The 12,398-nt window shown below is 50.2% G+C and overlaps 1 protein-coding gene across 1 annotated transcript in view; it reads left to right on the top strand.

Annotated features, from left to right (window-relative positions):
* Nucleotides 1–12,398, top strand: part of Prrc2b (proline rich coiled-coil 2B) — an 82,259-nt gene that overhangs the window by 23,095 nt on the left and 46,766 nt on the right. Inside the window, 4 exon segments of the mRNA XM_050155360.1 lie at nucleotides 5,083–5,251; nucleotides 5,712–5,889; nucleotides 8,098–8,200; nucleotides 10,250–10,322. Coding sequence (XP_050011317.1) covers nucleotides 5,137–5,251; nucleotides 5,712–5,889; nucleotides 8,098–8,200; nucleotides 10,250–10,322 — 469 coding nt within the window. The 5' untranslated portion in view covers nucleotides 5,083–5,136.

The following is a 12,398-nucleotide window of genomic DNA, read 5'->3' on the forward strand; positions in this document are numbered from 1 at the left end:
AAGAACCCTGTCTGGAAAAATAAATAAATGCTTTGGAGTGAAGCCAGCTACGCTCACATAAGAACGACTGCAAAGGCCTCATCTACTTTTTACCAGTGTTGCTTTTTTTTCCCCCTTATCCTCTTTTTTTTTAATTTTTTTTTAAATTTTGGAAACAGAGTCTCAGTACAGTCTCAGATTTTAATTAAGAATTCACCAGATAATGCCAGGCAATGGTGGGGCACACCTTTAATCCCAGGACTCGGTAGGCAGAGACAGGAGGATCTCTGTGAGTTCGAGGCCAGCCTGGTCTACACATGAGTTCCAGGACAGCCTCCAAAGCTACAGAGAAACCCTGTCTTGAAAAAAAACAAAACAAAACAAAACAGCAAAATAAATAAATAACTTTTAAGCTAATGGTGCTAAATCTAGCCCTGCACACTGTGTGCCTGGGAAGGAGGTGCCCGAACAGACTATCACTGGTCATTCTCAGTGACCAGAGACAGTTGTGGTCAGGGACCACAGAAATGTGGTAGCCATTCAGCGTGTGTCCTTGTATCAAGGCTAGAGCTGACTGTGAGGTGGGGTTGTGTCTAGCTTGTCCTCTCTTATGTTCCAGGGTTATTAGCCTTGTGTTGGGTGTATGGAAGCATGAGCACACGCGTGTACCGGCTTCCGTTTGTGTGGCATCTGACTATATATACTGAGTGGTTTGAAACACAGATTTCTGCTCTTCTGGCTCTGATGTTTAGAAACCTGAGCTGTGTCTCCCAGGCCTGAAGCCAGGCTGCCGGCAGGGCTGCCTTATGCTGGAGGCTCTAGGGCAGAATGCACTTCCTGTCCTCTTCCAGCCTTTGGAGGCCTGTGTTGTGCCTGTCACCGTCCTTCCTCTGTCTTCCCAGCTCTCTGACTGAGCCTCTGCTCCTGTTGTGGGACTCCCATGACCCCACGGGGCTTCTCACATCATGCCGGCTGTCTGCCACCCAGGACTTGGCTTAACCACACTGCAGATCCCTCTGCCACCAGGCTCTGGGCACAAGGACTCTTGGCTGAGGGACATACAGCACTGAACTTACCTGCACACCTGCACACAGTCCCTGTTTGTAATCCATCTTGCTGTTTCCGGTCAGTGTCCTGTGACCGCTCCCTGGCTCCCTACTCCACCCTGCCCTTGGCGTTACATTTCTTTCCTCTTTTTTCTTTTTTCTTTTTTCTTTTTTTTTTTTTGAGACGGTTTTCCTGTTTATGTATCCCTGGCTGTCCAGGAACTCACTTGGTAGACCAAGCTGGCCTCGAACTCACAGATGTCCGCCTGTCTCTGCCTCCTGAGTGCTGGGATTAAAGGCATGCGCCATACCTGGTGGTATTTACATTTCCTTAAAACAAATGTTACGGAAAAACTAAAAATCTACCATTTTAGCCTGAGTGTACCCAGATAGATTATTGCTTGCCCACGTTTCATTTTGGAAGCTACCCTATGAGGCAGGGTACAGGTCCCATCATGTGACCACCCCAAGGGTTCAGGGTCAGTCACCTGTCACATGCTGGTCTTTTTTTTAATAATAGTTCCAGTTATTTCTGTGTATGTGTGTGTGCGTATGTGTTTGTGTGCATTGCATGTGTGCAGGTGCCCCTGGAGGCCAGGAGGTGGTGGTTGTAAGGCACCAGGCAGATGCTGAGACCTGAACCAGATCATCTGAAAGAACAGTGAGCACTCTTAACCACCTGGCTATCACCCCAGGTTTTTGTCTGTAGCTGCAGGATCTTGAGGTTGACCAGGTAGACCCTGAAGCTTCTGTCTCTGGCTTCAGCCTCTGCATTGTGGGGGTTCCAGCATGCAGCATCACGGATACCTGGCTGGCTGTGTTGGGCCTTCTACCCAAGTCATCTCTTCTATTTCAATTATCAGTTTGAGTTGACAGATGTGTCTACTACCTAGCTCCTGTCAGTTGATAAGGAAATCCACTTAAAAATTTTTTTTTTAGGTGTGAGTGTTTTGCTTATACGTTGTATGTGTATTGTGTGTGTGCTTGGTGCCCATTGAGTCAAGAAAAGACTGTCAGATTTCCCTGGATCTGGTGCTGGGATTCAAACCTGGGTCCTCTGCAGGAGCGGTCAGTGATTGTAACCAGTGAGCCTTGCTTGTCTTGTTCTGGAATGTGGTATGACATCTCAATACGTGTGCAGTGCATGACTGTTAGATCAGGGTGGCCAGCACATGTCACTGCAGAAATTGGTGCTTATTTGGGTAGGAGACTCCATATCCTCTGCCTGCTGTTTGAAACACTCCATTAATTGTTCACCCTAGCTCTCCTGCTTCTCACCAGACTATTATGTTTATTTCTCCCTCCTCCCTCCCAGACTCTCTGGTAAACACCGCTTTTCTGTCTGTTTCTTTGAGATCAACTTTTATATGTTTATTTATTTTGTTTTTGAGACAGGGTTTTTCTATGTAGCCTTGGCTGTCCTGGAACTCTCTGTAGACCAGACTTCTCTTTGCTCACTCAGTGAGATCCTGTCTCTGCCTCGTGAATGCTGGGATTAAAGGCATATACCACTACCGCCCAGTGTAATCAACTTAAAAAAATTTTATATGTTTATTTTGTACATTATTTTACACATGCATTGTGTGGGGAATATGTGGATTCAGAGGATAAATTGTGGGAGTTGGCTCTTTCCCCCCTGAGGATTCTGGGAGTAGAACTCAGGCTGTTGTCAGTCACGGTGGCAAGCACCATCTTGCCTCCATGTGTAAGTCACCACATGTGAAATTTGTCCTTTGTCACCTGAATCTCCACTTCTGTCTGTCACTTAGTGACCTTCACTTCTGTATGCATTGCTGCAAATGACAGCTTCATTTTTTTCTATGGCTAGATAATGGTGCATGCACACTTTGTCTGTCTGTCTGTTCACAAGACCCTGGTTGGCTGCCTGGTCGCCACGCACTGCCCTCAGCACCGTTGCCTTGTATTCGGGCATGGCACTGCTGAGCACTCCAGCCATGTGCGGTGACCATCTGCACTCTTCCTTGGTGCCTCCAGCTCATGCAGCAGCTGCTGCTTCTCCGCACCATCTCCAACACCTGTGGGTTTTTTCCTTCTTTCTTTCCCGTAATTAGTGATTGTGACGGGGTGAGAGGGTGTCATAGCAGTCAGTTTTGATATGCATTTCCCGTTAATGGAGAACACATTAATGGGGTCAACATATACTTGAGGTCCTGTGAAGTTCTGGTTACTCTGAAGTGGCTTAAATTCAGGTTCCTCTCTTAGAGGACTTGTGGTCTATCCTGAAGGAAGGATGCTGTTATTGGGCCAGAGCAGACTCATCCATAACGGTTTAGAGAAGGGGGATCCCACGACAAAGAAAGGGATGTGGCAAGAAGGCACCTGTGGGTCAGCTCCCCTCATGGTCATGGCTGCTCACTGCTCCCAAGGTGTAACGCTAATCCTGGGCAGGACACGGCGCTGAGGGTTCTCACTGATCTTGGGCAGTGAGCACGGGAAGTTTTTGGCCATCTGTTGTCTAAATTGATCCATGGGTTTGGCTATGAATGGGCGTGACACTCCTTGTACTGAGTCAAATATCCTGGTGTGCCAGGGCCTCCTCATAGCTGTGGGCTAGGATGTGAATGAGGAAGTGTGGCTGTGACGAGAAAGGACCGTCTTTCCCTCAGGGAAAAAGTGCGAAGATGGCGAGAGGAATGTCCCTACACATGAGTACCACGCTCAATTTGCACTTTTAAAATTCAAATTGATTTGTGTGTGCGCAGGTGCCATGGTGTGCATGCGGAGGTCAGAACAACTCCAGCATGGGTTCTGGACATCAGGCCTTGAGGCTCGTTCAGCAGATGCTGTGACCGTCTGCAGCCCCCTCTGCATTTCTTAAGGGCACACACTGCTCATCCACTCCCGCAGCAGTCTCAGGAATAGTCAGTGTTGGCTAATGGAGTAAAGGGTAGTAAAACCTGGCTTGTGCCAGAGCTGACGCCTGTGCCTTTGATGTATGTGTTGGGGGAGACGCAGCTCTGTCTGCACAGATGTGATGTCAGTGGCTGTGTCTTGACTTTTGTTTTTTTTTTTTTGTTCCTGTTGTAATTGGTTGTTGCTCCCCGTGCTTTATGTTCTAAGGTCACATTGTAGACATCTATCTTAAACATCATTTTATTGGGTGCAAAATACCTCCCAGATACACTGATGTGTTCTCCTAGCCTGAGTAGCTTCAGGACAGAATCACAGAGTAGCAGACCTCACTATGCCATCGCCTCCCAGTCACCTTGTATTAGTCTACCTGTGAGGCCATTAAGGATACGTCCACGATTGTAATGCCCAGTGGATTTGCTTTCAGTGTTGGGAAGCCATGGTCTCTTGCACAGGCTGCAGGTTCAGCATCTCTAGGCGAGGCTAAGTGTGGAGCAGAAGGTGCTCAGTCTTGGTCTCAGTTTCGATGAACACAGAGCTAACGAATTCTGGAGGAGCACTTAGTGCTGGAAGGAATGGTTTCGTGAATTAACAAGAGACATGGAGCATGCTAAGAGATAGGGAAAGGGTGGAAGCTGCTTCCCTGTCCTCCAGGCTTTGTCTGAGTGGAGAGGAGTTGCCCACGCAGTTTCTCACCTGCATCCCGCCCTGGTGCATGGCTGGTCCTCGCCAGGTGCTGCTCTTTCCTCTACCTGGCTCCGAGGTCACTTTGTCTTGATGGGGTTTGCTCTTCTGACGTGGCACCTGTGGCTCAGGTGGGCTATGCACCCCCATTCGTCTCATTTATTAGCCTTTTGTCGTGTGAGCTAGAAATCGGGAGTATTGTTTTCTGTGTGGAGAGTTGTCCTTGACTTGGAGAGCGACCGAGTGTGTCAGGATCTATTTATAGTATGGCCATGGCAGCAGACTCCAGTTTGTCTCGTCAGCAAGTCATTAATGGGGGTGGGGTAGCCCAGGCTCTCCTCAGAGCCGGCCACCTGGAGCGAGCACCTGTGGGTAAATGCTGAGGGCATTTTCCTTGGGATAGTCCAAGAGTGTCTTTACATCCAGGATGTCCCTGATTGCTGTAGGTGTCGTCCCTCTGAATTGGAAGGCTGGTGCTGACCTCCTCTTTTTCATTCCAAAGGCAAATCGGGAGCGGTGCCGAGAAAATTTCCTTACTAGATGACATTTCATCGCAATGTCCGATCGTTTGGGGCAAATAACCCAGGGCAAGGATGGGAAAAGCAAGTACTCGACTCTCAGCCTGTTTGACAAGTATAAAGGCAGATCAGTAGGCGCGGCCAGATCCTCAGGTAAGGAAGGCCTGGCCAGGCGGCTGTCCCTGCGGACAGACAGCGGGGCTGCTGGGTGGAGTGACAGCAGCCTTTCCCTCTTAGTTGCCTGGTTCTGATTTGTGGAACCTGGTGGAACTAGTTCATGTTGGACTTGTTGCTACCCACAAGGCCTTCCTGGGGGTTCTTGGGTTGTAGCCAGGCCATCCTCTGGTGCAGGGGTGGTCACTGTGGGCTGAGCTTTCTGGGTCTGGCTCCTCCCTGGGGAGCTCATGCCAGCTGCCTCCTGCCACAGAGTTCCTGCCTGTGCAGTTCAGTGACCCTTTGTCTCTATAATCTGGGGAGGAGCTGGCAGGGGCCAGAGCGACTGCCAGGCACTTCGTCGGCTTTGTCTTTCTCACTTGGAGGCTGAGCAGAGGTGCGAATTGGCCTCTTTCCTCCTGTGAGGTGTGTGTTCTGTCCCATGTACTTTTCCTTGCAGTTATTCCTAGACATGGCTTACAGAGTCTCGGGAAAGTTGCCACAGCCCGGCGTATGCCACCGCCTGCAAACCTGCCAAGCCTGAAGTCTGAAAACAAAGGAAACGACCCCAACATCGTGATAGTACCCAAGGACGGGACAGGATGGGCCAACAAGCAGGACCAGCAAGACCCAAAGAGGTGGGTAGTAGAAGGGTGTTGACCAGGGGTTGCAGGGGTGGGTATGTGTCCCATCTGTTCTGTAGGAAGAGGAGGAGCTGGGAGTAAGAAGCATGGCCAGGCACCCTTTGACTGTGTGCACTTTGTTCCTTGCCTTTGTTTGGATGGGCCTTCGAGCTGATGGGTAGCATTTCTCTGGATCACCATACCCCCCAAGGGATTGTGGGCAGCGATTCAGACTGTCCCCAGAGAACCACTAAGTTGGGGCTGGGGCCCTGTGTGCTCCATGTTGGGAGAATGTAGCTTGGCAGCTGCAGCCTTAAGAGACTCAAGTTCTGAGTCACGTGTCTCTAGAGACAGCTAAGACACTTGGGCCCTCAGATGATGAGCCGCCTTTGATCTTGAGCCTCTGTGTGTCTTGATCTCTTCCTCTCGTCTGGGGAGGGGCTCCAGAGGCAAAAACCTCCTGCTGGAGCTTGCTACTGAGTGTGAAAACTAAGACCCAAGACAGTCTGGCTTCCCCCACCCTCATCCCTTGCATCCGCTGTGGTCCCTGCATGCTGACATAGGGAACCAGACAGTGAGTGAGAGTGACCAGCACGCAGTGTGCCATCCAGTCCCCCCCTGAACTCTGGGAAAGATGTCGCTGCAGTGTGACAAAAAGGAGGTACAGTGTGAGGGAACCACCCAACCCCTGGACATACTGTGGAAGTGTGTGAAAAGGGTCCTGAGTTGTTTAAACAGTTTGCAGTCAGGGATGGTGGTGCACACTTTTAACCCCAGCGCTCAGGGAATAGAGATAGGCAGATCTCAATGAGTTTGAGGCCAACCTGGTCTACATGGTGCATTCTAGGTCAGCGAGGGCTAAATGGAGAGACCCTGTTTCAAACAAAATATTTTGCAGGCAGTTTGTGTGGTGTGCTGTTGTCAGGTAGAACCCGATCTTCAGATTGGACTTCCGTGCTGTTTCTAGTCAGACCAGTTTTGATTTGTTGGGACTTGGGGGATTAGTTCATTTCTGAGCCTTCAAGGGGAATAGTCCCTAGCACCAGGGATGGCCACCAGGGCACTGTGGTACACTCATGGGATAACAACTTGGCACAGAGGGCACAGCAAGTGCCTGCTGTTGTTGTCGTCCACCAGCTCTGTGATGAAGCAGATGGGGCTCAGTGCAGCGGGAGAGAGGAGGCCACCTTCCAGGGAGGAGGCTACCCCATTGCCTTGGTCTGGTCTTGTCTTCTATGGGAGGACTTGGAGACTAGATTTGGGGACACAGAGGTGCCACTACCTGAAAGCTTCTGTTTTAGGTTAGAAGGTGGTGTGAGAGGAGGACCAGTGGCCTTCATTTTGTCATTCTCGTGACTATGGTCAGGTGAACTTGGAGCAATGTGTTTGTGGATTCCCTGGCAACCTCTGCCCATCACCAAGTGGGCAGCTACCATGCCTGAGGCTGTCAAGTTCAAGGTGCTGAGGCGGAGTGGAGGCTCCACACATCCACCCTATTTCCTCTCAGACAGGGGGGCGCACACTGCAGCCTGCATGGAAGACACCTGGTGATAGCTTTTAAATTGTAAGAAATCTTGGATCCGACAGCGTCATCCGTATGTCTCTGTAGCAGAGAGTGCCCAAAGACCTATGTGTGTGTAAAATGTATGTGGCAGTTCTCTCTGTAATGGGGGAGAGAATGAGGAGCAGAAACTGATTAATTTATGGCCCATACAACTGCAGTTAGTCATCATTAAAGGTAGCTTATGTATGTAGAAAAGCTCTAATAGACTGGAAAAAGAGATTGTGGAATCATATACAAGGGCTGTCATGAGTTAAAAATTTTAACATGTATAGGAAAATCTATGGGAATCGGAGTTTATGTCTGGAGAATGAGATGGTAGTGTTTATTGATATTTACAAATTTTCTTTTACTGAGAGCATGCATTTTTTTTTTAATGCACTGAAGCATGATAGAAGTCCATTGAGTCTCAAATCAGGGCAGCTTAGTCAGGAGCTCAGGCCCCCCACACCGGTGACTCAGTTTCTCCATTGGTAGATCTTCTATTGCTTCCTTCAAGTTCATTTGACAACTGTGAGAATCAAGCAGCAGACTGCCCCATGTCCTGGGCAGTTGTCATTGCATCAGCCCAGAACATGGGTCACCTCTTCTCAGAGTCACTGCTGTGGCAGCAGATGCTCTGTGTGGCGTCTGACCCCGCCCTGCATCCTGCCCTCTTCTAGTTCCAGTGTGACAGCCTCTCAGCCGCCGGAGTCGCAGCCGCAGCCGGGTTTGCAGAAATCTGTCTCCAATTTGCAGAAACCGACACAGTCAATCAGTCAGGAGGTAAGTTCTGGGAACCCTGCCCATTGGGGCCCTGCTGAGTCCTGCTGGGTGCTGCTTGGGAGAGGACAGAGACCCAGGGCTGAGCACAGGCGTTTGCTTGCTTGGGTGCGGATTGATTTGTCATGAGCAGGTCACTTGGGCTGACTCCAGGCTGGCTCAGTGCCTCCTAATGTGCTCTGTGGACACTAGTGTCATGAGGATTCAGGAAATGTCAGGCTGCAGAAATGCCTCGTTGTCGGGTGAGTTTGAAAATACAACCAGCTAGCCACGCTGCCCCACTTGGAGAGAAGGTCTTACTACGTAGCCCTGGCCGGCCTGACCTGGCCATGTAGACCAGGCTGGTCTCAGGCTCATGAGATCTGTCTGTCTCTGCCTTGCTTTTGTTAGGATGCTTTTACCACCATACTGTTGTGTCACCCTCACGATGTATAGCTGTCGCCTGCTGTGACTGGAAGGGTGTGTGTCAGGGGAGCCTGTGGCTCCTCCAGGACCCCCTTCTCTTCAGCACTAAAGATCCCTGTTTCCATCAGATTCTATACACACTGGCTGCAATCCCTCGGGCCTGTAAAGTCACAGTGTGGAAGTTGAATTCCTTTTCTTTTCCAGATTTAAAGTCAAGTGGGATTATAACTCCTGGCACTTCAGATTTAGCCATGTAGAGCTTGGCAAACCCATTTGTGCCCCAGCCCTGACTCTGGAGCCTGGAGAGGGTCCTTGGCACCTCTTTAAGAAGGGTGTGGGGGCTGGAGAGATGGCTCAGCGGTTAAGAGCATTGCCTGCTCTTCCGAAGGTCCTGAGTTCAATTCCCAGCAACCACATGGTGGCTCACAACCATCTGTAATGAGGTCTGGTGCCCTCTTCTGGCCTGCAGGCATCACACAGACAGAACATTGTATACATAATAAATAAATATTAAAAAAAAAAAAAAAAAAAGAAGGGTGTGGGATCCAACAGTTTTGGCCAGTGGAGGATGGAGCCTGTGACACTGGTCATTCCATCTAGCACTCAACTCTTTGATGCTCTGGGGTTCTCTCTGTAACTTAAGGGGAAGGAAGAGGTGTGTGACTTAGTACTTTTAAAAGGCCTTGAGAGTTACAGTCCTGCTTTTGAAATAGAAATCACCAGCGTTATTGGCATCCCTCCATTAATGTTCCTAGTAAGGGCTGGGGCTATAGACATGGGGGACGTGTGTGGTTCCAGTTGGTACCAGCTCTGGTGTACCCCTCTGCTTACAAGAGGCCATCCAGGCCCAGCTGCATGCCCTACTGCCCCTTGGGTATGTCCTGTGTGCTCAGGAGACCTTTGCAGACTTGACACAGTACCCAGTGAAGCCCTTGTTGTTGGTGCTCAGGGCTAGCAGACATAGGCAGACATTTCCTGCATGGGAGCAGTGGGTAAGGCTAGGTCCCATCACTAGTGCTATGTCTGTGTCGCTCATTCTCATCCCATCTGGGTTCTGACCAGATCCTTTCAGAGGCATGGTGGGATTTCACTTGATCCACCAGTTGCTAGCCTTATGAACTTTCAGCAAAGGCTGCTATAGTAGGGCCAAGGCTGAGGCAGGCAAGTGTGAATTAGGAGAAGAGGAAGGCCACTCAGGGAGCCAAGCTGTGAAGGCCAGCAGCTATCACGTGGTAGGGCATGTTCCTCAGTTATCCCTGGCAGATTGACATATGTGCTGAAATTGGGGATGGAGCAAGACAACTCGGCTCTGTGTGGGCACGGGACAGCCTGGCAATGTTTGCAGAGTTCGGCATGAGGGTGGTGTGGGTTGAGTCGTCTGTGCTTGTTGATCAGCTGTGCTGCTCTGGGTCCCAAGCTCTGGACTCTGCCTGGGACGGCTGAGAGCCCCAAGAGTGGATGTCTGTCTTGTGTGTGAGGCCTGAGTCTAAAATGAAGCCCTCACCCCACCATCTTTCCGCTCAGGGCCCACAAGTGCCAGGCCAGTGCTCTGCCAGCGAGCTCTGCTCCAGCTCTGAGTGCCACATTCTGAGGCCCTCAGTTGCACAGCAGGTAGCTGAGCTGCTCTCCTTGTTTTCTTCCTCTTAGAACACAAATTCAGTGCCAGGTGGACCAAAGTCATGGGCACAGCTGAGTGGAAAGCCAGTCGGACACGAAGGTGGTAAGTGGTGGGTGTGGCTTGAGTAGGCTGAATTTAATATTGGCTATTGGAAATATTCTTCTTGAGCTGGGCAGAAGAACCCCAACTCTGTCCCTGCTGGTCCTTCAGGCAGCTATGCTGCTTGGGGTTAATTATGGCCAGTGTCACGTTGCTGCCCAGCTGATTCTCCCTCCTTGACCTTGCACTAGCCCCAGGGGAGAGAGCAGCTCCTTACAGATATTCATCCAGAGCCTTTGGAGGACTGGGTGGGATTGGTTACTGTGAGTGTCCTGACTGGCAGTAAGATAGAAAATGCCGTCAGTCCCTGTGGAGTGTCCATGGAGGCAAAGAGGAAGGGGTGATGCCCTGCAGGATAGCGTGTTTAGAGTAGTCCAGGAGGAGCTTTCAAGGCAGGCTCTACCTAGGTGAACTGGTTTGGGGTTAGATGGGCATAGTCCTGCAGCTCTGGAGGAGGTGAGCCCAGAGGCAGCAGGTCATTCTTTGTTTGTTTGTAAGGTTTATTTTTTATGTATATGGATGTTTTGTCTGTACACCAGAAGAGGTCATCTGATCCCACGAGACTATAGTTACAGATGGGTGTGAGCCACCGTGTGGGTGCTGGGAACTGAACTCAGTGCTCTTAACCATTGAGCCATCACCCCAGCCCCCAGCAGGTGGTTTTGAGAGCGCCATGAATCAGGATCTTTCTACATGAAGTCTTCTAGGTTTCCCACATCAGCTGCTATATTTCTGACAGTGCTGACCATCAGCAGCCCTGGCTGAGGGAGAGTCACGACAGTGCCAGGGGATAGCTCCAGGGCTGAAACGGAAGCAGCCCTGACAGCCTCTTTTACTGTTGTCCTCTGCCCTGGGGGTACCCTCCCTCTCCTGTGTGTCCCTGTCTGCAAGGGCTCTGCCACACTTGATGTGTGGCTCATGGTGGCTCCAGTGGGTGTGGATGGCAGCACAGAGGACATGCCTCTGGCCGGATCCACTGTGATGCAGAGGACAGCCCACATAGAAGTGAATGCCCCAGGCCTCCCAAGGAGCTCCACTCTGGCTCAGCTGCACGCTGAGAGCCTTGCTGATGGCAGTGACGATGAATGGTGAAAAGCAGGGAGGGCAGGCAGCTCGAGGTCTTCAGAGAGGCTCCAGGCAGAATGGCTACTGAGGCCTCAGCTGGGTCCTAGCTGTCTGCCTTCTCTGCAAAGTTAGGTGTTCTGTGTGTACGCATGCTTCGTGCTCATGTGGGTGTGCAGGCATGTGGTGTGTGTGCATATGTAGCAGGCTTTCTTTTGGACTACCAGCCAGCTCCCAAATAAAGACATGGGGATTTAATATTATTTATGGATGTTTGTCTTAGCTTATGTTTGTTCCACTGGTTCTTAAAACATAATTTAACCTGTTTCTCTTCATCTACGTTTTACCTTGGGGCTTTTGCCTTTCATTCTGTATGTCCTACTCCATGTCTGGTTGGTTGGCAACTGCCTGGCTAGCCCCAGGCGTCTCCTTCTCTTTCTCCTTCAATCTCTTCTGCCTTCTCTTAGTCTCTCTGCCAGGCTGCCCCGCCCATTCCTCTACTGCCTAGCTATTGGCTGTTCAGATGCCTTAGGCAGGCAAAGTAAAACAGTAGCAGCACATCTTTACATGGTTAAAGCAATATTCCTCAACATAAATAAATGTAACCCATCCTTCCATAGTTAAATATTGCACAAAATGCATATGTATGCGTGAGAAGATCAGAGGATATTTTTTTTGAGTGTAATTCCTCATGAGTAATCGTGAGTAATGTACCTCATTTTTTGAGACAAGGTCTCTCTGACTTGAAGCTCACTGCCTTAAATTCCTATCGGCTGCTGTGGCAAACACCGTGACCGAAGCCATTTGGAGCAGAAAGGGTTTATTTTAGTTTACAGCCCATCGTGAATGGAGAGCTCCAAGGGAACTCCTGGCAGGAATCCAGGAATCTGGAGGCCAGAACCGAAGCAGTGATCACGGAGGAATGCTGCTCACTGGTCACTCAGTTTCCTATTTTATATACGATCTGCCCAGAGTGGTCCTGTTCCCCCGTCAGCTGGGTCCCCACATCAATTGGTA

This window comes from Alexandromys fortis, unplaced genomic scaffold (genome assembly GCF_014885135.2).
Source record: "Alexandromys fortis isolate MF-2015 unplaced genomic scaffold, M_Fortis_MF-2015_v1.1 scaffold_72, whole genome shotgun sequence".
Classification (NCBI taxonomy): domain Eukaryota; kingdom Metazoa; phylum Chordata; class Mammalia; order Rodentia; family Cricetidae; genus Alexandromys; species Alexandromys fortis.